The sequence below is a fragment of the Triturus cristatus genome, chromosome 8 (genome assembly GCF_964204655.1).
Source record: "Triturus cristatus chromosome 8, aTriCri1.1, whole genome shotgun sequence".
Classification (NCBI taxonomy): domain Eukaryota; kingdom Metazoa; phylum Chordata; class Amphibia; order Caudata; family Salamandridae; genus Triturus; species Triturus cristatus.
Genome location: NC_140591.1, coordinates 1,365,424,698 through 1,365,452,402, shown reverse-complemented (window position 1 = coordinate 1,365,452,402; position 27,705 = coordinate 1,365,424,698). Strand labels below are relative to the sequence as shown.

The window sequence follows — 27,705 nt, the reverse complement described above, 5'->3', positions numbered from 1 at the left end:
CTAGAGGTTCTTGGTACACCCCCAGCCATGACATCATCGCACCACATAAGTATAAAAAAGAGAAAACCAGGCAACAGGTCTTTTCTACCTATGCCCCCAGGAGCTAGAATGACATGCCTATATCTACCAATGCTTCTCCAATTTAGGAAAGAGTTGAAGGCTCACCATTTAAAGAACACTACATCACAATGCATTCACCATCCACAAACCAGCTACCCCATATTCACTTGCTTACTTTATGCTCACCTTTGACACTGTACAGTGCTCCACAGCCTTTTGGGTAGGTTTGCACTATAGCAGCGGTACTCAAAGTACGGCCCGCGGGCCAGTTGCGGCCCGCCAGCCCTTTCCATGCGGCCCTCGTGTAAAACAACACACAGTTGGCAATCAACTGCAATTTCGCCTGTTATTCCTCGGGGGCCGCATTCACTGGGTAAAGAAGCATCCGCAAAACCAGTGCCTCGCAAGCAGAGGCGCAACTAGAGCCAAATTTCGGCAGCGGGGGGAGGGGGGGGGGCGCTTGAATCTTTAAGCTATAGGCAGAGTGGAGCTGATTTCGGGGGAGCGGGGGGGCCTGAATCTTTAAGCAATAGGCAGAGTGGCGCTGCAGGGCCTCTTAGAAGGGGTGAAACAGCGAGGCCTCATTAACATGCAAATGGTCTTTTAAAGACCTGTGAAGTGCTCGGGTGCGGCTGTGTGTGCGCCGCGAGGCTGTCTCATCCCGTGCTGCCACACGCGACGGGGGGGGGGGGGGAGGGGAGGGGGTCTGAAGCCCTTTGAGTCCAATGGGTGTTGCGCGCCTGATGGCCTGTGTTACCCAAGCAACCTCTCGCAGATCCTCTGCCCTTAAAACTCGATGGGAGATAAGACGAGTGAACAGCAACGCAAGGACCTGCTTTTTCAGCAGTCTCTCCTCTGCGGGCCGCACACCACCGTAGGCATCTCTTATGCCTCTCACCAGGGCCCACGAGCCTCGATTTGCTCCTACCCCTCTGTGGCGAACAGGCTAGCATCGCTGGTTCTGCCCTACCTGCGGCCTCACAATGCGGCCTCCCCAAACCCACCCAAGCCCGGGAAGCTGTCTCATCCCGAGCTGCCACACAGGTGGTGGTTAAATGATTGTAAATATAGATTCCTTCTTGCCACATACTGCTCCAAGCAAAGATGTGAATAAACATGAGAAATGAAGCATAGTTTAATTGCCCACTGATGTTGCTGGACTGTGCTTGTTTTCCATTTTACAAAATAAATGACAGTAAAATATTTTTAAAGTACGTTTGGCCCATATTCAGGGGGCTTGTATTTGTGGGCTGGCAACTGCCAAAGATCACCGATGATGCCAAAAATCAGCACACAGAATCTAATCTTCAACCAGTTACCACTTACAGGTCAGCATGGCCTGTAGAACTTGGCGGGTTTTAGAAAGGGTGCATGTTTAATTTTCGTCACAAGGACAATGAGTTCTCAGACAGAGAGCGGCAGAGAGATGTAGAAGACGGAGGGAGAGAGAGGGAGGGAGGGAGACAGGGAGCGAGACAGAGGGGGGGAGACAGAGAAAGGGAACAGAGGAAGAGAGAGGGAGGGAGGGAGACAGCGAGAGGGAGGGAGACAGAGAGAGAGAGAGAGAGAGACCGAGAGGGAGGGAGACCGAGAGGGAGACAGGGAGGGAGGGAGACAGGGGGGGAGGGGGGGAGGGAGACAGAGGGACACAGAGGGAGACAGGGAGACAGAAAGAGGGAGACAGGGAGAGAGAGAGGGAGACAGGGAGAGAGAGAGGGAGACAGGGAGAGAGAGGGAGAGAGAGAGGGAAACAGAGAGAGAGAGAGATGGAAACGGGGAGAGAGAGAGGGAGACAAAGGGAGGGAGACAGAGGGAGATGGGGAGAGAGAGAGGGAGACAAAGGGAGGGAGACAGAGGGAGATGGAGGGAGAGAGAGGGAGACAAAGGGAGGGAGACAGAGGGAGGAAGAGGGAGGGGGAGACAGAGAGAGGGAGAGACAGAGAGGGAGACAGAGAGTGAGGGAGTGAGACAGGGAGGGAGACAGAGAGGGAGGGAGACAAAGGGACACAGACAGAGGGAGACAGAGAGAGAGAGAGAGAGAGAGGGAGACCGGGAGAGAGAGAGTGAGACCGGGAGAGAGAGAGTCCCTGTTTGGCAGTATGTCGTATGACCAAATGGGCTGCTCTATATGAGACAGCACGCTGCGTACGATATACTGCCAAACAAGGACTCGGGGAACTTTCATTTGCATACTACTGACTGTGTGAGCCTCTGAGGAAGAGAGTCATCGAAACGCGTCGGGCTCAGTCAGGTGTGAATAATTACAGGCAAGCGCGACGAACCATACCTAATAAAAGCTTGTGGGGAAAAGCAGCTTGTGTTCAAGTGCGGTTCTTCTGATGGACAAATCCCCAATGAACTGTATACATATGTGTGTGTGTATGCTGGGTCTGGTGGCTCAGTGGACGAATGCGTACGCTGCAGGGGTCTGTGTTCAACCTCATGGTCAGTTTTTTGTAGTTGCTCTAGCCCCGCCCCCTCCACCACTGACCCCGCCCCCACAGGTGCGGCCCCCGGCCACAAACCACACTGTAAATTTGGACCCCGAGAGAAAGTTTGTGAGTACCCCTGCACTATAGAAATACAACATACATGTGGGGTAGGATTTAGCCCGCGCAGGAGATGGCGGCTCTCCTGTGAGATCCAGACAGCCCTTCCTGGTTTCACTGCTATTCGACTGCTACGGGGACGGCTGGGGGCCAGATTCGCTCCTGGGAAGGTCTGCTGACCTTACCGATGCGGGCTGAGGTCCTGAGCGGAGCACTCTTTGTTTATAGTGTCAGTGGCAGGCATGCTCTGTTGAATCTCTAAGCACCATAAGAAAAAATGGCAGCATTAGTTGGTGCGATCAGTTCCGAGCCTTCAATTCGGCCGCAACACCAGTGCATAGCGCAATGCCAAGAGGCACCACGCAACTTCCTACACCAACTGCCTGCACCACCAGCTACAGCAGTGGGTTACTACATGCCACCTACTCCAGCTGAGAACGACAAGCAATGATCAGAGACTTGGCTGCATTTATCAGTGTAGCACAGAGAACGATGACGGCGCAGCACTGATTCTATGGTTTGATCCCCTGCCTGCCCCGATTTCTCATCCATCCAGCCTTCATTCCCTGGAGCTACAATGATAGGGAAGGTAGTGGAGGTACTGGTCGGGCGGCATTACTCTCCCACAAAGGCTTGCCAATAAAGAGGCTACGGCTCCATACGCGCGGTGCCTAAACTGATGGCAGTGCCGCACAGAATCTTTTCCAGCTGTCCACCGTAACGGTTTCTCATCTTAACAGTCAGTTGCCGTTTGTCTGCCTCCTTTTTCATGGGGATGACTAGCTGACTTATGGTGCCTAGTTGCCTACCCCAATGATTTTCGACCAAACCCTCTCCCATTAGGTCCCCCTTTTGGATCACTCAGTTACTCTTGCGCTGTCGCCAATGATCTAACCGCACAACCCTGGTGTCTTAGAACATGTTTGGCCCTAATCAACCCTGCACCTTACAGGCTCACATCTTGTGACGTGCAGGCCTGGGGACTTTCCGCTGCAAACAATGCAGATATGGTCAGGCCGGTATGCTTGACCTCAGGCCCTAGGTGGACCACTCATACTCTGAATGCTATACTGGCTCTGCCCAATGTCGGTCTTCTCACTGTGGGTCAGCTTTATTTTCACCCAGTTGGATCACTAACTGTGACGTCCCTTTGTAAACCTGTCCACCCCCGTAACTGTGTGAACACTCTGTTTCCCGACGATCTGTAAGCTAGCAATGGCGGATTAGAAGGACCATAAACAGAAGGAAGAAACAGAAGGGAAAGGCTATCTCAAGAGGTCGAAACAAGAACCCCCTCTCTCGCGGAATCCCCTGTAAAGGAAAGACAGGGCAACTCCACAACTCCACTACTCTAGAAGCTATTCTGAAGAATAGCTTCAACATCTGGTCGAATGCATGGTGGCCAGATAATTTTGCACCTCTACTGAGCCCAAAGTGAAGAAACTATCTAATTTGGACTACTGCAATGCTCTTTACTTGGGGGTCACTCAAACGACTAGGCTGCAACGGGCGCAAAATGCAGCTTATCGGACACTGCTTGGCCTTGCAAGATGGGCTCCTATTATCACTGCACTAACCAAGCTTCACTTGCAGTCAGTGAACAAAGAATCACTTTCAAGGCTCTCTGTTATTGCAAGAAGGCATTGTCCAGTCAAAGCTAGACCTATTTGCAGACTATAATTACCCCCTACTCTCCAACATAAAATCTTAGGTCGGTCAATGCCAAATCAGCCATGGTTCCAAGATGGTGGTTGTGCTTTCAGTTATCCGGCCCCTAAATCTGGAACTCACTACCGTTAGAATTCCAGCTTGCCCCATCCAAGGGGATCTTAAGGGAAAAAAAAGAAAACCTGGTTGTTTAGATCCAGTTATAAATTTATGTGCAATTCTGGTAGCTGTAACTAGCATCTTCGGGATGGGACACTTCGTTAGAGGTAGCCATAAGTGGCTTTATTATGAAACTCGAAGAGGTGCATGACATAGCCGTAGCAACCTTTAGATTTTTGGTCTTTCGGAAGAGGTTGAATTTGAAGCCCCCTTTTTAGTTGACTTTCTGGAAAATGGCTTCTTTCGGTCCTTGGTCTTTCCATTGGCACAGATTTTGAGATCAAACAGGTTCATTGGGTACCCACCCATAAATCCAAGGCTCCCACGTCCCCTTCAGTTAGGATATTTAAACCTCTTTGACACAAGCATACTGAGCCGATACTGGTCACATAAGGAAAGTCACGTCAGTCCAATGGAAGGGAGCCAGGATCTCTCTCTCTCTCAGGACTTTGCAAGGGACATGGCCACAAGGAGGAAAGGCTTTCTGTCCCTCAGGAAACCCCTGGTGGACAAAGCGACCCAGCATTCATTTGTGGGCCAGTCTAAATTCAGGATTCTCTTCAAGGGTCGTTTGCACATCTTCTTGGAGCCAGCGGAATTGGTAACTTTTCTTGATAATGCTTTTGAAATCCAGATGGAGTAGAGCAATGGCAAGCTTGGTTGATTTGGTTGATGTAAGCGTGCATGTTGTGGGTTATATTGAACTTGAGCTCAGATAGCACCATGTCTGCCTGACCTACATATTCACCTTCAAGACATCCGGAGCCCCGGCTCCACTGATGTGTTATTCTACTTTGTTCTTGTCTAGGGACTCTGTGAAGTGGAGTTATCGAAATCCAGTACTCTGTGCAACTTTGCTTACCATATAACATTTTTTAGTTGATACAGATATTGAGAACTGGGACATACCTGTCCCCCAGTAGACTTCATTGATTGTTAATGTTATGTTCCGATTACCTCCTCACTACATTAATACGTTTAGCTGCGTTTCCAACTTTTGGTCTATTGCCTTGCTGTATTTCTGAATAGGTTATGTAGTTCTGTATTGTTCCTATGCACTCTTAATTTCTTGATTACAATTTTTATGGTACCTTCAGTTTGTATCTGTAGGCCTATTCTCCTACCTCCACTTGAATACATTGTGTAGTATTGATATGCTCTGAGACCTGGATCCTTTTCATGGCCATGATGGTACATTGGGAAGAGATTATGGTCTCTATCTCCCTGATATTTTTGTGATCCTGACATGGTATTCTTGCCTTTCATGCATATGGACTCAACAGTACTAACGTCTATTCAACTTGTTTGTTTTCAACACTCCCTGGGGGGTGGGTCCTATCTGTAGGTCTGTCCTGTGCTGCTTGCTATTGTCTGTGGTTGGCTTTATGACAGCTGGTGCTAGACATAGCAATGTCAATGTGTTAGATGGTCCCTTATTTTTCTCAGGTTGTTTGTTGTACGAGTATGTGTTTCACGGTTACATCACGCGATAACTTTTGAATGGTCGGGGTGCGTGTAGATGGTTATTTGTAGTTTTTACTACTTTCTATGCCCTGACTTAGTAGGTCTTTGTGGTCCATAGTGTAGGAAGCTGGCTCTCTACATAGTGCACCAAAATGAGGTACACTGAATAGAGAGTCCAGGCTACCCTTATTGGTTTACAGAGGCATAAATAACAAACCCAAATGCTCTCTTGTGGCAGTGTGTGTGAGCAGTTTAGGCTTATCAAAGCATAGTGCTAAGTATTTGTTGGGCTCATAGAGGCAATAAATGAGACATACACAAGAATAAATCTGAGACCAATTTAGAAAAATAACACTGATTTTTATAGAAATGTCAACACCAAGAACTTTGATATCAAGTAAGTACTTTACAAAATATTGATTTTTACAGGTAAGTAAAATGTTCACTTAAATGTTTTTATGCGGCAATGCTTTCCTATGGGGAAAAAAGCCATATACTTCATAAAGTTACTTGCAATAGGTTTCCGGGGGTCCACTTTAGGACTTAAGGTGGTAGGGGGGCAAGATCTAAAGAACCACCGGCAGTTAGTCTTTACCTGCTCTAGAGTGCCCGGGGGCAGAGGTGCGTGTGGGGCTGGTAGATCTGCACGCTACACAAAAAGAGAAGGGGGTGGGGGCAGCAACAAACAGGATGCAGAGGGGGACTTGGAGAAGTCTCCTATAGCTCCCAACAGGGTGCTCGGTTTGTGAGGGCCCTGGGAGCAAAGAAGCACAGTCAGTTCTCAGGAGCCTGGGCAGGGATGGTTGGGTTCGGAATGATTAGCTCAGCTGGACTTGTGCCATGGTTAGGTCACGGGCACTCACGGTGGTCTCGCTGTTTGAGGGGACCAAAATCAGGACAGCTGAGCCACTCTCGAAGTGGGTCTCTGTGATGCAGATGTCCCTCGGCGGTTGCTCAGTCTCGAAGTCTGGATTGACTCAAACAGGCTTTGGTTGCTGCAAGGGGTCCGGTACCCCATGTATTGGTGCTGCAGTACTCGGGTTGGTCCTGTTGTCTTCTGACTTCGTGGGGAGATGGATCTGACCTTCTGGAGCACGACTACTTCTTCCTGGGCAGCTGCTACGTCGGTGGAACCGGGGCGAGCAGAACGGTAGACCGTACTTTGCTGTTTGATGACTGCAAGCTACAGGGGGAGTAGCTCCTCTACTTGAGGAAATATGAATTTTATGATCAGTTATGTCCCCTATCTTAGACCCCAACGGCTCCATGTACATACCACAAGTACATGTATGTTCCCTCCAGTTCTAGTTATGAAGACGCAAATACATGTGCGTCCACCGTCAACATGTCCTCTTTCAGATCCGCCATGAATGAGTCGGATATTCCGTTCCTAAGTATGAAAGGCCACCGACTTCATGTGGTTCACTTTCCACGTTTTACAGTTCAGGCGAGTAGGCCCTGAATTCTGCCATCAAGCCTTTGCCTGCTTTCTGCCTCTGAAAGCTCCAGTCCGAGCCCGCATCTGTATCCATGAACTTTGTCCTACTCCCTGCGCGGCTAACAATGCCTGATCCGGCCCGTTGCCTGCCAAAAAACTGTATTTCACCTTCAAGATTATCTGCTCCGCTCCTCATCCGATGCATTCCTGTCTAGTAGTTTAGGTAAACATTCTTCCAGCTACCGAGCAAAGGGCCAGGCCTCACTGTCCTCACGCAAGTAATTCATAGCCCTGTTACTATGGAAGATTCCTGCCCCCTCGCATCTCATGTAGACACTTAGACGCTTGTACACGCACTAACAGTCAGTATAGAATAGATTCCGTCCGAGAGACCTTTCCTTTTGGATAAAACAGTTCTTTAAACATAAGATATAAGATATGATTTGGGATTAGGTTGACATGACCCCTCAGACTTCTGTCTCCACATGTAGAGCTAAATGTCAAGTCCCCTTCACCCTCTAGTTGCACGTCAATCACACGTCATGCGGCTGCGCACGCATCTCTGCCAAGTATTTCTGCTGACATTGCAGGATTCCTTTATGGATCCACCCACCTGTGACATCATGTTTAATGACGTTTTTAGTTTACGCCTATGTTTACGCCTATTTTCATTACGTATGTGTAGTATTATCTGTATTATCAGCTGTTACGCCTCCTACATCTGTCTTAATGTAATGCTTTTTATATAAATATCTTTACTTGTCAATAATGTATTGCCTTCCCTTCCTGAACCCTCGCGGTGATGGAATTTGATGCCTATGGTTCGAACCATAATTCCTTTATAGAGGAATAAAGCCTTTCAGAACCTCTAATACCACGGATTCTGCCTCTTATTTATACTGAGTTATTCTTACTAGACTTTACCGCATAAAAAATAGTACCGGTAATAAAATATTTACCACATAAATTGGCGCCCGAATAGGGACACTTGCTCATCTCACGCGCCGGAGGTGCGTTGCAGGCCCGGTCTCCTGCCACTGCCGGACGGACAACAACGCGTACCCGCAGGATTTCCTGTATCTCCCTCCGACCAAGCGGGGGTGACTGAGGCTGCGATCAACACCCAGACGAGGCGGTGAGAAGTGCGAAGTATCCCGACCAGAGTCTAGCTGAGAGAGCAAGATCCGAGGTATACAGAGGCCCACCAGGTTCCGAAGTTCCGAGTCGAGTCGAGTCCAGTCCGGTCCAGTTCAGTTCAGTTCCGAGGCCTTCCGTTCCGTGCTACCCGGTGAGTACCGTTGCTGGGGAGGCAGTTAGACGTGCACATAAGTTGTGCCGGTCCTGACGGGTTTGGGTACACAAATCCGGTCTGCACTGTTTCAGCAGTGTATCTGTACTGTTTAGCAGTATATCTAGTATGTCTTGCATATAATTCAGTATTATCTAGTGTTAGTATTATGTCAGTAACAAGTTTCCTATTAGTTATCATTGTTCGTTAACTGTTAAATGTTAAAAGTTTTAATACGGTCTACATATTGTGGTGTGAATGATTGTTCATTATTGTGTTTATTGTATTAAGTGTGTTCAAGATTAAGTAATAAGGTCTAAAAATGCCGCTCTTCTCAAAATTAAGACAGATCAAAACTAGAAAAGGAGTACTCGAAGAAGCTGTTCCCATTCCACCTAGGGACACTCCAGGGTACTTTATGTATCATAAACATGGCCTAGATGCCGTATTATTTCTTGATTTATGGGTGGACTACACCAAAGATTTACCAGAAAGTCAGAGATGGCCCGCAGCTGGGACCTGGGATGCAGATTGCATCATGAGAGTAGAAGAAGTATTATGGAAAAATAAAGCCAGACAGTCACAGAAAGATGCCATTGAATTATGGCGTAAAGAATCATACAGACGTACAGAAAAAGCGCTCAGACAGGAAGAGAAAAGTAGGGAGAATTCAAATAAAGCCCGAGAAAATATATTAATTGAGGAAGGTACCCGAGTAAAAGCAGAACAAGTAGATAGACAACGAAACACTCTTATGAATGGTATGTATCCTCTTCTGGCCGAAGGGTTATCCAAGGCCACCCCGGAAATACCGAAAGACTTGACGCCTCCATTACTCCCGATTAAAGCACATCCCAAAACAGCAAAAGATGTTTTCCTTTCTTCCTACTTAGATGATGTAGCTCCTGAATATGCTAATGCTCCGCCACACGCACCGCCCACCGATGGTGCTCAACGCCAAGATCATCCGTCTGTATCCCCGCAACAAGAAACTCCTACGCACATTCCCACAGGCCCATCTGTTTCTACCGCTTTTCCTACATCTACAGTTTCTATCTTACATCCAACAAATCCTTTCGTGCCTAGCACCTCAGACGGTGCGACAGGAGGTACGACAGAAATTTTTGCCACGCCACCCCGAGGAAATAAATTATCCCTTAGAGATTTAGCATACGAACGTACACCCCAACTAGCAACTTCCGACATGTTTAAAGAGCATCTAGTGGATTGTAGATATGATCCTGTGCCCGGTAGACGGGACGGTATGCTGCTGTCATCACTACGTATACGACGAGCTTCAAGGTATTTAGCGACGCTACCAGGAATGGTGGCACATTTAGATAATATATACCACTTTGTCCAATCAGGGCGAGGCCCTGAAAGTATTGACGAAGCCATGGAATACCAGAAAGTGGATGTACAGAGACAACTGTTACGCTTCTTCATAAACTGTGTGATCAGAAACCAAGACAGGCCTGAGGTAGAGCAGAAGGAAATACAGGTACTTACCAAATGGGGTCAGAATATATCAGAAGGGAAACACGATAAACAGACATGTATAGTAGTTATGTGCCGAAAGATCCGCAAAGAAGTAGAACGAATACATAAAGAAAGATTAGAGACAGACCAACATGAATCAGAGGGAGAGGAGGACGTAGAATCAGAGATGCCCACAGGACACTCAGAGACAATGGCTTATGTAGGTAAAGGAAGATCTTTTAATAATACCAGATGCTTTAATGATCCGATACATCCGATACGTCCAGAATGTAACAGAAATTTTCAAGCCCCTATGTTAAATACAAGGTCTCCTGAACACCTATTCCAGGCTGCTGATAAACTACTCCGAGACCGAAGGGGGTACCATATGCTCGATTCCATGGATGAACAAGAATTGGCCAGGTCAGCAGTACAATGGGCTGACAGTCCCGACAAATACAGTGAAGATGCACTAGCACACACGTTTCTGAACCTTACCCCATACGAACAGCGTTTAGCTGGTATATACATGATTCAACACCTCCTCATATTATATAAAAGCCAACACTCCGATCCTGGACCCTTACCTGACATATTGACCGAATTACTCACGAATAAATGGAGAGGGTCAGGTACTGATTTAATTAAAGAAATTCTAGAATTTCGAAACCAGTATATTGTTTTCGTATGCCCAGAACATGTTCCAGTTCCCACTATGGGAAGAAAAATGTATCACATAGACAGACAGAATCCCTTACGCGAAGTACACCCAATCAGAGGTGAAGATAATACCTTTAAACGCGTGTTTGTGTACACGCCTATAACTAAAATTGAATTATTAGAAATGAAGAAAGTAGTACCCAGCCATGACAAGGATCCAGCAGGTTTCCACCGTGAGATAAAAGACATGTTACTCATGGGAGAGTATACCTACCCCGACGTTATGAAAATATTAAAAGTATTAATGCCTGCCGGTATTTACGAGAAACTCAAGGAAAAGGAATGGGAGGTAGGAGACCAAAAGATAGATTGGACAGCATTAGAAAACGAAGAAAAGGCCCGAGCTGCAGGATCAGGGCTTGGGGAAAAGACTACAGCACTACCAGGATTACTAGTGCAGGTATTGCCACGTTTATTAACTACGAAAAAGGAGGACTGGGGTGCAATCTCAGCCTGTAAACAAAAGCAAGATGAGGACACTAGTGATTTCTATTCTCGATTTGAAAAATGTTTTGGTATAAATAGTGGCATAAAAGCAAGTAGCGAGTCATATCCACATCTGTTTGTGACAAAATTAGTTGAAAATTCCCTACCGCAAGTTAAGAATAGAGTATTGAAATTTGAGAGTACCTGGCAAGGTAACACCCCGTCACAGATGTTACAGATGTTACAATATCACCACAATAGAATTAGAGAAGAACAAGAACATGAACAAAGACGTATGAAAGACACGAAAATGAAAATGCTTGTGGCTCAGTCAGTTCCAGCTGATGGTCACAAAAAGGGTGATTCCGCAGGTCCGGCGAAAGGGACATGCAACTATTGTAAACAACAAGGTCATTATATACACGATTGTGCAGTTCTGAAACATAATATCGCCACGGGTAAAACCCAGGAAAGACCACGTCCACCTAGACAGGATCAGAACAAACAACAAATCCCTCAGCATGCACAATCTAGGCCAGCTCCGCAACAGGCAGCTCCACAACAGACCGTAGCAACATCACAGCAGCAGCCTATCGCTGCAACACAAGCAACGACACAACAGATGTACCAGTATGCACAAACTGATTATCCCGATTATCAGCGATACACATGAAATAGCCTAGAGAGGGAAGTTGGCTTACCCCTTATTGAGGTTCCAGTAGATCAAGAGGGACCTTATGTACACAGTGAACTATTAGGGGAAGACAGAAAGTTTTTACTTGATACAGGGGCAAGCAGAACAACTATACGACGCAGTGAAGTTCCAGGGGCACCCCTCTCAGGCTCACAGAATATTTCCCTTGGATTCTCAGGAAAGCCTATCATTAATGAAGTATCGCAACCCCTACCACTTACGGTTGGTCCATTGACACGAACTACAGATTTATTGCTTACTAAATCATGTCCAGAAAACTTGTTAGGTATAAAAACATTGAAAGCTCTAGGAGCTATAATATGTTGTTCTCCGGATGGAGTACGATTATTTTTACGTGACTTCAAAGGTCACTACGTGTCCAGAGACATGGATCACCGGCTGCAGAATTTACCTACACATTTATGGGCACAAGGCCCCACTGATGTTGGTTGCATGAACATTACACCATATCGAGTTACACTAAAAACAGGAGTGGTATTACCACGAATGCGACAATACAAGTTACCACCAGATGCTGTTGTGGCTTTACTGCAAATCATTGACGAGCTCATTGGACAAGGAGTGGTTGTGGAAACCGACTCCAATGTATGTAATTCACCGATAATTCCGATTCTTAAAAGAACGGACCCAAAAGCACCACCAGTATATCGATTAGTTATTGATCTGCGCGAATTAAATAAATGTATTGTACCACAATACCCTGTGGTCCCAGATATCTCTTCATTATTAACAGCTATTGATTCAGAAGCAACGTTCTTTACTGTAATTGATCTCAAGAACGCTTTCTTTAGCGTCCCAATCGATCCGGAAAGCCAATATTTGTTCGGATTCAGTTTAAATGGACGGAGTTTTAAATTCACACGCGCTCCTCAAGGATTCACAGAAAGCCCCAGCATCTATAGCCAAGCACTGAAACGAGAACTTGACAGTATCCACATGCCAGTTAATACTGCCCTGCTTCAATATGTCGATGATCTTCTGATCACCGCCCGAAGCGAACCTGAATGTGAACAAGCATCACTGATGGTTTTACAGTTTCTAGCCGAAAAGGGGCACAAGGTGTCCCCTTCTAAGCTGCAATTCTGTGTCCAGCAAGTTGTTTACCTTGGGCACTTGCTGTCCAAGGAGGGAAGACAGCTTACACCCGACCGCATCCAGTTAATTGCCAACATGCCATCACCTAAGACACAAAAGGAGGTGCGGGCTTTTATAGGTCTCACTTCATACTGTAGGCAGCGGATCCCTCAATATGCATTTCTAGCAAAACCACTCATTCAGTTGACAACACAGGAGGCAGCCACATCGACTGTCCTCCCTTGGACTCAAGAACATACACATGCCTTTGAAAGCTTAAAGAAAGCTTTATGCCAAGCACCTGTTTTAACAACACCATGTTACAGTAAGCCTTTTACACTCTTTGTTACAGAACGCGAAGGTACTGCCTTGTCAGTACTCACTCAGGAACAAGCAGGATCACACAAACCATGTGCTTATTTTTCTAGTACATTAGATCCCGTAGCTCAGGCTCTTCCTGCGTGCCTGAAATCAGTGGCAGCAACAGCTTTAGCAATCAGACAAAGCGATGCCATAGTGTTAGGACATCAATTGATAGTACAAGTACCACACGCAGTAGAGGTTCTCTTGAACCGCACACAAACACAACACTTGACTATAGCAAGACTCACCGGTTATGAATTAACATTGTTTCAGCCACACATAGAAATCAGACGTTGTAATACATTAAATCCTGCCACACTTTTGCCAGTAAATGGAACAGATCCATTAGCACATGATTGTATTGAAGTCATTACTATTACAACGAAACCCAGACAAGACTTGACAGACATTCCATTATCAGATCCAGACCTGACATTGTATGTAGACGGTTCATGTATGAGAACAAGTACAGGAGAGTTAGTGGCCGCTTACGCAGTCACAACAGACACTGAAGTCATTGAAACCAATTGTATTAACACTTTGTCAGCTCAAGCAGCAGAGCTCATCGCTCTGACACAAGCCTGTATTCAAGCCAAAAATAAGAAAGTCAACATATACACAGATTCACGTTATGCATTCGGAGTCGTCCATGACTTCGGCGTACTGTGGCGAGAGAGAGGTTATTTAACTTCTCACGGTGCCCACATCCAACACGGACCCCTCATTCAAGCCCTATTAGACGCAATTCATCTACCTACTGCAATATCGATTATGAAATGCAAAGCCCATACAAAAGTTACCGACATCATTTCTCAGGGTAACGACCTAGCTGACAGAACAGCTAAACAGACTGCTCAGAATCAGACTCATACAACTGACACGACAAAGACAATAGTTCCGACACCAACACATTGCATGACAGTTAAGGATCCCGCCCTTGATGTAATTGACATACAGACACATGCTACACCAGAAGAAATAAAGAAATGGACTGAATTAGGAGGGATCCAAACGGATCAAGGATGGATGACAAAGGGAAAATCTATATGGTTTCTTCCCGACTCCATGGTTCAAGTCATCATTAACACAATACATAGTCCAGCGCACCTAGGAGAGAAAGCTATGCTAGACAGTATTCAACACATTTGGTTTAATAAACACTTACGAGCAGCAGCTAAACAGAAAGTACGTACCTGTATGATATGTTGTCAGTTTAATCCAGGTAAAAGCATTCCTGTAGAGCAGGGTGGATTTCAACCTCCCGAGCACGCTTTTGAAGTCCTCCAGATGGATTATATCCAGATGGAACGATGTCGAGGATTCAAATATGTTCTCGTAGTTGTTTGTGCTCTTTCCCGTTGGACAGAAGCCTACCCGGTTTCAGATTACACTGCCCCGACTACTGCCAAACAGTTAGTTCGAGAATTCTTCCCACGGTACGGTTTACCACGTGTTGTATACTCAGATAACGGCCAGCCATTCTCATCCGAACTGATGAAACACGTTTCACTCTTATTAGGTTATCAATGGAAATTTCACTGTGTCCGACATCCCGAGGCAGCAGGTCTCGTGGAACGTCATAATCAAACTCTGAAAATTAGATTGTCCAAAATATGTAGAGAAAAAGGTGTCGATTGGATAGTAGCCTTACCAGTTGCGCTCTTTTACATGAGAATGGTAGCACATTCTCGAACAGGGCTATCCCCTTATGAGGTGATCTTCGGTAGACCACCAAATATGTGGGGGACGCCTATACCTCGTAAAATCACTGATGTTGACTGTAATATGCTGACAGATTACCTGGCTTCCTTGATGTCTGCACTACAATCTTGTCGTTCACAGGTAGCTGCAGCTTTTCCCGATAACACTGAGGTGAAGCCCCATGACGTGGTTCCAGGTGACCTGGTTCTGGTGCGGAATTTCGACCGGAAGACCCAGCTGGAGCCTAGGTGGCAGTCGCCTAAACTCGTTTTGCTAACAACAAGGACAGCCGTGAAGATTGAGGGACGTAAAGGGTGGTTGCACTCGAGTCATATCAAGAAATTTTATGGACTACCGTCCGATGTGAACACTCAGCCCTGCATTCCTTCACAGATTGACTCAAAGCTCCCCTTGGTTGAACCAACGGAAAACGAACTCTATAAACAAACTCAGGTCTAGCAAGTCAGACAATTTGATTGTTTAAGTCCTCTCCGAGGTGAATCGGTTGAATTTGTCTCTGACATGTATCCTCTGGACCGAAATAGAGAGAAAAATAGACAGATACAGCTTAAAAAACATGCGTACTGTAAATCGCTTCGTAGTCACTGCATAATGACATTAATTATTTTGTTTTTTCTAAGTCTTCTGATCATCATTTCTAGTGTATTGCTACATATGTATTACCCTATTTCTAAGCGTGCTTACAATGCTACTGCTGAACATTCTTTTAGCGAACTACCTCCGCATGAGTTGTCTTATAGATTTGCGCTGCGCAACAACACTTTTATTAGTATGCTACATCATTCCCATCAGACCAGCAATGCTACCAATTGTTGGATATGTGGCCGACTCCCTCCCTATCAGAACTATAAGGGAGTTTTGCCTCTCTTTCCGTATCCGTTCACACACAATGGCTCCTGTGGAGCATGGTTTAGTTTGATTAATTCCCTAGATTCAAATTCCGTAGTTTATCAAGACAACTGGGTATGGGGAAACCTGAACCTAGTTTTGCTTAAAGTCTGCTACCCTAACAAGGAGGGACTTCCCAAAAGAACAGGAACTGATCTAGAAAATGAAGTATATGGATTAGGTAACTTTACGCTTAACCTCATGATTCTGAATGTTGAATCCGAAGCTACACCAATCTTGCCCGCTATGTCAGTATTTCCAGTTAAAGGTGAATTATGTGTAAGAAAGAATGGTTCCATACACCTGGGCCATAGTAAATGTACCACTGTGATAAAATTCAGTGATCAAGGCAAGTCTACATTTAGAGCTTCTCGTCATTCCTACTTCATATGTGGCCAGACTGCATATATACGTTTACCTCTAGATTGGGATGGTACCTGTTACATTGCATTCCTTCTGCCACCTGTTTTCCTAGCCCCTCCTGACTATCACAGAAATACCCATTTAGTACACAATAGACAGCAGAGAGATCTCCCGATTGTCGATTACACTGAAACGGCATGGGAGCAATACACAGATTTCAATAAAGGTTTCTTTCCCTATATAGGTACAGTCACTAATAGTAAACTGATACGTAGATTAACTAGAACCCTTGAAGCAGTAGTGAATGAGACTACTTCCGCCCTAGGCAACTTAACAGAAGAGCAGTCTGCAATGCGGATTGTTGTGCTTCAAAATCGTCTTGTCCTTGACGTCATCCTGGCCGATAGGGGCGGAGCTTGTAGGGTCATCGGATCAAGTTGCTGTGTTTTCATACCAGAAAACTCGCCGTCAGTATATAAAGCCATAACTCGCCTTCATAAGATTATAAGCCAGATACACCAGAGTCCAGGCACCTGGACTTGGTCCGGTTGGTTCTGGAGCGTGTTGTCAGCCTGGGGATGGAGGATTCTATCCTTCCTAGGTATTGGCTTTCTCATACTATTCAGTTGCTGCTTATGTCTACAATGTGGGCCAGCGATTTGTGGTCTGTGTGCCACATTGTGTATCCCGCCTTCAAGTTTTCATTCAAGATCCCGGAAGAATTAAGACGAACAAATGATGCTATATGAACAGATTGATGGATTAATGAAGATCGATATCTCCTGAGGGTCCGTAGGGGACAAGGAGGGAATGAGGAAATATGAATTTTATGATCAGTTATGTCCCCTATCTTAGACCCCAACGGCTCCATGTACATACCACAAGTACATGTATGTTCCCTCCAGTTCTAGTTATGAAGACGCAAATACATGTGCGTCCACCGTCAACATGTCCTCTTTCAGATCCGCCATGAATGAGTCGGATATTCCGTTCCTAAGTATGAAAGGCCACCGACTTCATGTGGTTCACTTTCCACGTTTTACAGTTCAGGCGAGTAGGCCCTGAATTCTGCCATCAAGCCTTTGCCTGCTTTCTGCCTCTGAAAGCTCCAGTCCGAGCCCGCATCTGTATCCATGAACTTTGTCCTACTCCCTGCGCGGCTAACAATGCCTGATCCGGCCCGTTGCCTGCCAAAAAACTGTATTTCACCTTCAAGATTATCTGCTCCGCTCCTCATCCGATGCATTCCTGTCTAGTAGTTTAGGTAAACATTCTTCCAGCTACCGAGCAAAGGGCCAGGCCTCACTGTCCTCACGCAAGTAATTCATAGCCCTGTTACTATGGAAGATTCCTGCCCCCTCGCATCTCATGTAGACACTTAGACGCTTGTACACGCACTAACCGTCAGTATAGAATAGATTCCGTCCGAGAGACCTTTCCTTTTGGATAAAACAGTTCTTTAAACATAAGATATTAGATATGATTTGGGATTAGGTTGACATGACCCCTCAGACTTCTGTCTCCACATGTAGAGCTAAATGTCAAGTCCCCTTCACCCTCTAGTTGCACGTCAATCACACGTCATGCGGCTGCGCACGCATCTCTGCCAAGTATTTCTGCTGACATTGCAGGATTCCTTTATGGATCCACCCACCTGTGACATCATGTTTAATGACGTTTTTAGTTTACGCCTATGTTTACGCCTATTTTCATTACGTATGTGTAGTATTATCTGTATTATCAGCTGTTACGCCTCCTACATCTGTCTTAATGTAATGCTTTTTATATAAATATCTTTACTTGTCAATAATGTATTGCCTTCCCTTCCTGAACCCTCGCGGTGATGGAATTTGATGCCTATGGTTCGAACCATAATTCCTTTATAGAGGAATAAAGCCTTTCAGAACCTCTAATACCACGGATTCTGCTTCTTATTTATACTGAGTTATTCTTACTAGACTTTACCGCATAAAAAATAGTACCGGTAATAAAATATTTACCACATACTCCAAGGGAGATTACTGGCAATTTGCAAAGAACTGGCTGTCCATTGGGGATCTTGGCATAGGCACAGTGGCAGGGCGAGTCGGTTTGTCGAAAATGCCAGGACAGGTTGTGGCACCAAAAATCTGTAGCGGGTCCTCCGTCCTTGCTTTCTTCGCTCTTATTTGTCCTGATGTCAGGGGTGCTCTCTAAATACACAAATTTGGGGCGTTTTGGTGTTCCCTTCAGGTAGCCCACCATAGGGGTGTAACTAGTCTGAGGGTCAACACACCTCCTGACTAGCTAATTTTCTCGCTTGTCTTGGAGCCAAATGAGCCTAAGGCAGGGGATGGCATTTCCAGGGTCGCATATCAAAGGCAGCAGAGGCCTTGTAATGCTGATTACTAGCCATCCAGCTTAGAGGAGTTAACAGCCCCAGCCAGAGCAGGCATTAACTCTGCCCTCAGAGAGCATGGGCTCTCACTTTCAGGGGGTAAGAAACCGGTCTGTGGTGGCAGACTGGTCTACACCAGTCAGCTAGCACACTTGAGGCTGGTAGGCACCTTGAAGGTGCCCTCTGGGTGCATGTCATAATAAAACTAGTACCGGCATTAGTACAGATTTATTAAGAAGAGGGGTTTGAAACCAAACCTTTCAGTGAAGCCATCATGTAGCTGGGGAACATGTAATGACCAGTGCCCAGGACATGTACTCAAGATGGGTTCTGTGTTCACTTTTACTATCTAGCATTGGGATTAGACAGCACAGGGGCATATCTGCTCGTGCACATATGTCCTTGCATACAATATAATGCACCCTGCCTTTGGTCTGCAGGGCCTGCTGCAGAGATGACTTACAAATATTGCATGTATTGTCTGGGGAGCATGGTGCACAGGGTGTGCATCATGTGTTCTTGCTTTTGTCTGCACCATTTCACACAGCCTGCAATGGAAGTCTGCACGAGTTTGGTGGTGGGTCCCTTAGGGTGGCACAATACATGCTGCAGCCCTAAGGGACCCTCCTTAGCACCCATGCCCTAGGTACCATGGTTACCATTTAGTACAGACTTAGAGGTGCTAAAGGTCTTGCCAATTGTGGAACAATTGCACAGTTACCTTATTTTTGGGAAAGAACACGGACACTGGGGACCAGGTTAGTGGGAACCCAGTGCACTTCAGTCAAAGTTGCATAAAATACTAGACACAAAATGGGGGTGGCCATGTCAAAAGGGGGCACTTTCCTACACATAGCTTATGTGGTGCTCAGCTACCGTGTTGTGTTTGCATGCAACAAGATAGTAATTTTGTTTTGTTGTGTAGATGTTGGCAGGAAGGGCTCCAACTCCTTACTGCGTGTCCAACCGCCATGCCCAAACGTTTTTGCCTCTTGGAGACGTTCCTCCCTCTATTCATGGAGTTTTCATGTTTTTTGGTTTAATGTTCTCATTCTCTCCCCTATCCTTTTGAGCTTTCTCTTTTTCATACACATGTTCCTCCGTAGTAAGTATTTCAACCTTTGGTTGTTCGATAGACCACGATTACCCTTACACCAAGCTGCTCATTATGGCCATATATGCTTACCTAGGTCTACACTGAAAGTAGTCTTTCTAAATATGAAAGGGCTTAACCATCAGTGAAGCGCAGAAAGATCTCCGATTATTGCCACTCTCTGAAAGGGGGCGTGATGTTTCTGCAGGTAATGAAGATCCGACAGGGAGTCGCTATCTATGTGCAATGGCTGGGTGCATGACCTTTCATATTCCCCGTCACCGTCTAAGAAGAATGGGGTTTTCACACTAATATCCAGGAATTCTGGTCTCTCAATCATTATTTTGGAAAAGGGTGATAGTGGTAGATGGCTGATCAATCAACTTCAAGTGGGTGACTCAGAAGTGTTTGCAATAAACAAATATAGGAGTCGAACATTTACAACCTTGTTTTCTGATCCAATATGGCTCCCAAAATGGCTGTGTTCCCTTCGAGGACCTATATCATTCTGGGAGTTGACATTATCTTACCAATCGATACTATTTTAGATACAACCGCAGGCTTCAAATATAGAACCCATAAAACCTATAAAGCAATGCTCTCACTCTGCGCTGCACGTGTCCTACATACCCCCATTGGTAAGGACATCACCTTCTGCCCACTGCACAATAGCTTCTCTAGAATCTACAACGTATTAGTCAAAAATTCACTGTTACAAGACACCTTATCCTCTACCACTGAGCTCATCACTATGTCTGATCATGCAGCCATCTCTATTTCTAGTAGAATTAATCTTCCGCAAACTAAAAACCGTTTGTGGAGAATTAAATTGTAGAGTATGAAGCAAATGTCCAGGAAATAGGCCAAGAGTCAACATTGTTCCTAGAAGTAAACACTTCCTCGGTCTCTTCTCCAGTCACCCTTTGGGACTCCTTTAAATGTTTTTTTTCGAGGACCGGTAAGAAGCAGGATGTCTAAGAAAAACAAAGAAATTCGATATTCCCTAGACAAACTGGCGGCAGCTATCAAATCCCAAGCAATTATATACAGAGGTTCGAAAGACCCTTCTGCTCTGCCTCAACTAAAGACACTGAAGTATGAATATAATACAACTGTGAGTAAACGCACATACCTGTGGGTCCAGGCACAGAAAGGCTTGAACACTAGATAATTATTACTAGAAGCTTATACACTCAAATGTCCACCCAACCAAATTTTATAGGGCAATTTATGCATCTTGTCGTAAGATATATGTACCAAGAGTTCATACCTGTGCTGCTCTTCAAATGATTATGTGGTTGCCATCACATTGATGTTTCTGAACACAAGCTAACATTTTGTTATGTTATAATGTGGATGGAGACAGCTTTCTTTTTTGTACTCACTAAAAAATTCAATAAACCTTTTTGAACAAAAAAGAATTTAAAAAAAAGAAATACAATATACATGCATACCATTCAAAAAGGAAGTATGAATATAATATGACTATAGTCCATCACACATGGAGCATGAATAGAGCAATGCAAAATATAGTACATTAATGTTCTGGTAAAGTAGTGGAGTGTGGCCTTCTCCTCAATTGTCTCAGTTAAAATGACCTTTTGTTCAGAATGTGGACTCTTGGTCTCATTTTGACAGTAACCACCAAGAATCTGCTTCAATGCGAAATGGTCTCACAAATGCGGATGCAGTGTTCATGTGCTCCTCTCCCAGGATGAGAAGAACAGTATGGACAGCATGCCTGATCTTCCATGTACCTGAAGGCCCTAAGGATCTGTATCAATAGAAGGACTCATCTTTCCTGTGCTTGCAGTCTCTTGGCAGCAGGAGTAGCAAGCAGAGAGATGTGCAGTAGCCCTAAAGCACTGCTGGAGCAGAGGGTCGTTGTCAGGCAAACACTGATGGACCTGCATGCAATGTAATTCCAAGTAAAGAGCCCTGCACTGGCCCTGCCTTCTGGGAATAGTAAAGAAGCACAGGGGACGCAAGATATCGTACAAATTCCTATACAACCTGCGCTGCTCTTGGCCAAGCACGGAGTGGCCACAATTTGGATTGGAACCCGGACGCCGAGCACAGACACGTGAATTAGGAATGTACTAGAGCAACATTTACACCCCTCCTGCACTGATGAAAAAGCTGATGAGGCTGTGGAAGTCTGGAGGCTGATACTGGACGATGTTATTGTACATGGGGACTCAGACACTTATTCAGACCAGGGAGAACAGGAAACATGAATGTATACAGAGTGTCCACTAAATACAGGAGTCGAGGTTACTAAGCGTGGACTTGATGAATGTACAATCATGTTAGCTAACAGACTTGGTATAAGTAATGGTGCTTACTCTGTATTTAATTTCATTTTCAGGAATACTAGATGCATAGAATGGTAACTGCACTTGACGATATGCACTGAATGTTTCTTTTTTTTTGTTATCATAAATGCAAAAATAAAGGTTAAAAAAAAGCCCTGCACTACCTTGAATAGGAGTAATCCATCTGAAAAACTTGACATTACAAGAGGCAAAGCGCTTGTTAAATTTACCCTGAGCTGTTAATGATATGGCAGAGTCTAGGCATATATCCAAGGTTATCATTTTGGTGCCCTAGGAATAAAAACATTTGTGAATAACTATAGAAGACTTTCCTGTGACTAGATCATATCTACAAAGTGGAACACTTGTTTGCATCATTCAAGCTGAAAGGACTTGACAAGAGTATTAAAAAGAGTGGGTAAAGAAAGGTGCATGCAACACAGGACCAGAGGTCAACCTGCTGAAACATCCAAAATAATATTAACTTTTGCCATCTTTCGAAAAAGTAAGCAACTCTTTGGCCACAGCAAACTACCACACCACATATCTAACCGATTCAGGTGGATATGGATATTGAGTCTATCTGTGAAGAAAGTACATTTTAAAAAAATCAAAAAAGCCATCTTTAGTGCTCAATGCAAATCAGCCAAACACCTACAAATGCCATTTAGGTATATCTGTGGGCAGCAAGTCGGAATAGCCCCTGAAGATACTATTCTGTTGAATGAGTTTTTAGTTGGATCACGGATATACTCAATTATTTGTATCAGGAAAGAAATGGTTGCTATTAGCAAACTGTAAGGTTCTTTAGGAACCTCATCAGAGAGAAAGTGGCAGAGTCACGCTGGTTAGGCCAGGTAATGCAGCCAGAATCCTTGGTGCACTACCAATCCTACTGAACTATTAAGCTGTAGAAACCTAAGTTGCCATGGTCATGCACGTTGAAGGAGGCTCACAGCAGGGTATAGGCACCGGTCTACCATACAGGAAACAGATTTTAAGTCCATGGTGGTGTCGGTAACCCACACAGAGGAGGTATGTGGAGTCATCAAATCTATACCAAGGGAGAGAAAAGTCAGGTAAAGGGAAAATTCCAAAAGTACAAAAGGCATCCAGGACACTTTTCTGTAAAGTGAAAGGAGTCATTCTGGTGCAAAGTCTAATGAAAGGGAGCAATAACTTTTCAAATGTCATGTAAAGGGAACTGAACAAAAAGGAAAATAGTCAGTAGCCATGTGGGGCTCTGAAACAGCAGGCTTTTAGGGAAAAAAACATGAGTGGCCTCCTGAGCTTCTCTGTGTACAAAAGGTACAACCAGGCATGCAACTTTCCCAAGAAGGGCAACATTATATAACTGAGGCATTAGCTCTGTTGGTCCAATATTAGCACTGGCAGTCTCAACAATATTCTCTGGAGTCATTGTCATCTACCTAAAAATTTATAAAACACACTGGAGTCCTCGCTGATATGAGACCCACTTAGTACAGAAAACATGAGTTTGTTTGAGGCTTCCTCAGCAATGGGTGACTGTTGTTCTTCACACCAACATGATTCATCAAAACAAGCTCTGATGGTGGTAAGCTTAAAGTACACTTCTGGGTGCTCCCTTGCAGTTTTAGTTTGCGAACACAGAGTTCGGGTCATATTTACTTACATCAAGAGGAAGATCTATACAAATCTGCCAGGAGCCTACCAACATAAAGACTTTTCCACCTATCTAACATATTGTCTGCGACCTCTGTAAGATCCCGCTAAGAGACTAAAATGAAAGTTAATCCTAAAGAGAACAGTAAAACCAGGGCTGCAAAGCTTGCACTCACAGAAGGCACAAACAAAGTGGGTTCACTTCAGAAAATAGTAGTTGATACAAGTTGTATCATTTGAAACCGCCCACTAATGCCATAAGCAGGATGCAAGAACAAAAGCTAGCGGACCAAAGGAGGAGGACCAAAGGAAGTTTCAGACGGTACAAACTACTACTAGCCTTGTGAAGAATGTCAAGATGAGAAGAAAGAAGACAAAGACTAAGGTGCAAGAAGCTTGAAGTAGCTGATGAGGTAGGAGCGTTTAACTGTGCCTAGGCACCAAGCAGCCCTTTTGAAACTTGCTTTGATGACCAAATAACGTTCCACTAGAGTGTTTTATATCCAGAACACCGTACCTGCTTCAAAAAAAGGGAATATAAGTAAATGATGCCAAAAGTGTGCAGAAACAAGTATTATTCTCCAATGACCTCACAAAAAGGGAAACATCACAACTGCTCAGGTGTTTGGTATGAAAGATCTATTGTAATATTCTATAAATATTGGAAACAGATGTCACTAATTCTTCCAAAAACATATGCATGAAAAATAACTATAATGAAGTGCTAGTTCGCTAGTACTTTTGAAAACACACTGAGGTTTTTGAGAGATTAAATTAACCTTGCAGATTAGAGCTGCCATCTTTCAGGACACAGAGATAACATCAGCAATCTTAACTTTGGCAGATGGTTATGTTGTATGTATTGTCTCAACATCCAAACGTGCCTCAGAATTTGACAGGGGTATGGAATGCTATGCAAATGATGCAACGTAATGCAATTTAAATCATGCTACCATTGCCCCACCAGCTTAGAAAAAAATAATAGGGTAAATGTTGTGCTCTGCTATCAGTCAGATATAGCCTGCCTTCAGAGTAATAATTATCCGTTTGGATAATCTGTGATCAAAGGCAGTTTTACAGGTTATTTTTCCCATACCCAGGACATCAGCCAGCAAAAGAAATAATACAGCATAAGTTGCATATCTGGTGGAGGGACTGGGTTTATTTCCTTAATAAAGGTGCTCCATTACGAGCCATTTGATTGCCAACCATCCAATGATCTTGGAGTTGGTATTTATTGCATCTAACTTAGAGGTAGGCTCATCTTGGCAGACTGGAGTACAAAGAACGTGATGAACAAACAGCAACTATATAACAGATATTTTAAAATGGCACTGTTGATCTTTGGTCATACACAATCTGTGTGAGTCCAACATGGCACCACAAACATTTCTTTTATAAGAGCACTACTTTATTTATTCTTTAAAAAAAAGAAAAGCAAATAAAGTTTAAATAGCCAAATTTGTATTGGACACAGAGAGAATATTTAGTTTTAGCCTCAGTCTGTTATTAGAACCCTAACAAATCCCATTACAATACCCTAATAAATAGCTATTTTTATACGATCACTAAACTTTTAGAGTAAATAGGGAATTTGATGGATGATGCATTTCTAGAAGGTGAAATGAAATAGCAAACCCAGTATGAAATGCTCATTAATGAGTGATTAATGAAATACATTTTTTCAAATAGGGTTGTTCTTCAAAACAGCTATTATTGGCTTTTAGAAATAGCATAATGAAATATGCTAATAGATTTAACAAGAGAGATTATGCAGACAGTAACACAAAGAATGACATGCATATTCTCTCCTAAAAACCTAAACATATAATTTAATGAATTAACAGAATTTATTTTAATATAATTTTATACTAGCTCAGGTTAGCATTGAATTGTTTGGCTTGATCAAAGAACAACCAATTAGGTGCCAAAGACAAACACCAGGAGATTGAGTTAGGAGTGCAGGTGCACCCATAACTACGTCCCAGCCAGTGTGAGTTTATTATGAGATTCATAATGTAATATCAACAATTACTGAATAAAAGTACCAACCTTCTTGCCCTGAATTCATTTCCCAAACAAGATGATGCACTCCCCCTCGTTCCTCCAACACCTCTATGAATTTTCCTTATTTTTAATGATGTGATGGGGAGAAGGGAAAAAAAGAAAAAGTACAGTATCCGAACAGCTGTAACAGAAGGCATGTAGTTTTCTAAACACAATAAAACACATTGTGCGATTGTGTTTCAGATCTCTTTCAATGATGAAGTGTGCACTTGGAAGACATAGGCAGAAGAAAATGGTTTTGTCAAGAATGTTTTTCCTTTGTTCACAAGCATATACAGATAAGCATGCTAAACACCTCCAAATTCAATGACTAAAACTTATTTGTGGATTTTCATAGCACCAAATGTGTTGCAAGGCATTCACTCCAGGGCACTTATATGCATGGCTTCATGCAGATAGGAGCAGTAGGAGCATGTTTGGCTCAGCTGTTGAGGTAGGGTAGGTGGGTTAACAACAGGGATGATCAGTGGTGATAATGAATCAGCTCACATATATTGCACAAGCCTTGCTAAAGTGTCCTTACTCTGATGTCAAGTACCACAGTCCATAATATATTTCAAAAGGTCCTGAACGTTTTTCTCATCTTTTCTAACAGGTTTCTGGAAATTAATTCCTGATTCACTGCTCATGTCAAGCAGCTTGACATGGCACTAAGTTATATAAAGCTATAAATCTATTGTTAATATAACCGGTCTCAGTTTAGTTCAAGCTTGAAGCACGTAGTACGTGGTGTAAGGCATGCAGTTTTAAAAGTAGCTGAAAATCATACATCTGAAAGGAGCAAGTGTTACTCTGCCTAGCACAGTGATAAAAACAAGAAATATGTTTCAGTAATACTGTTCTTGACAGGACCAACACGGCAATGGAGGACTATCCCAAGAATAATAAGGATAGGTAGCGGAATAAACTGTACACAGTCTCGGCCCTAAAGAGGCACTATTGCCCACCATCCACTGAACCCGCGGCCATCTACTAAGGCGCATTCAGCACTCTGCAAACTGCACACCACATGGCAGCGATTGAACATACTGGCATCCCATCCTCAAGTCTGCTGCTTGGAAACCATGGCAGACACGCCCCCAACTGCTCATTGGATAACTAGGAGGCAAAATGCAACAAAATGTAGGAGAATGCAATGTGGGCTGTGTGAAAATGATGTGACCAAGAACATCAACGCCTGTATTTATTTGAAGCTACTCCTGGTCATCCACGTTGCCCCTCAAAAGCAGTTTCCCAAGCTCTCAGCTTATCATCCCATTAAAGAAGCATTCCACTTACAAACCTCCTACAAAACTCCACTGACAGGCAGCACTTCCAACCCACCTTAACAAAGATGATGCAACTGTGGCACAACTAATTACACATGAATAAGGCAAAGATCTATAGACCTATTACATCCATCTGTACCTCCGCTTTCTGAAAGAGTTGTCAAAGTGCCATATAGCCACACCACTAGTCAATAGCTCTCCTCATGACTCATGACATATACTGTTTTTCTTTGCCTCCAACCTCCTTGGAGCCACTACCAATCTACTTAGCCTTTACACCCACTTATTCTATTAAACCCCTCTGATCAAGCCTCCAATTGTTTCCCAGGGAGACTATACTCTATACTCTTCTAGCACTCATTATTAGAGACAGGCTTTCATTGCCAGTTCCATTTCCTTTACATCCACAACATTATTTCTCTACCTTTCATTCCAGAAGATCAATGTCCTAGTCTCTGAACAACCTCATGCTGCCCTATTTTAAAATCTCAGATTCTGTAAAACGAGAAAATGAACCTTTAGATTATTCATTTCTGCTGATGGAACTCAAGATACATTTACAACA

General features: G+C 44.2%; 1 protein-coding gene across 8 annotated transcripts in view; it reads right to left on the bottom strand.

Moving 5' to 3' along the window:
* GABPA (GA binding protein transcription factor subunit alpha) overlaps window positions 1-27,705 on the bottom strand; it is a 284,030-nt gene that overhangs the window by 121,035 nt on the left and 135,290 nt on the right. For 4 of the 8 annotated variants that reach the window (XM_085623067.1, XM_085623069.1, XM_085623070.1 and 1 more), the window contains one exon: window positions 25,858-25,932. The exons of the other annotated variants lie outside the window; for them this stretch is intronic. In XM_085623067.1, the coding sequence (XP_085479193.1) occupies window positions 25,858-25,932 (75 nt within the window). The remainder of the gene's footprint in view (window positions 1-25,857; window positions 25,933-27,705) is intronic. 8 annotated transcript variants of the gene reach the window in all.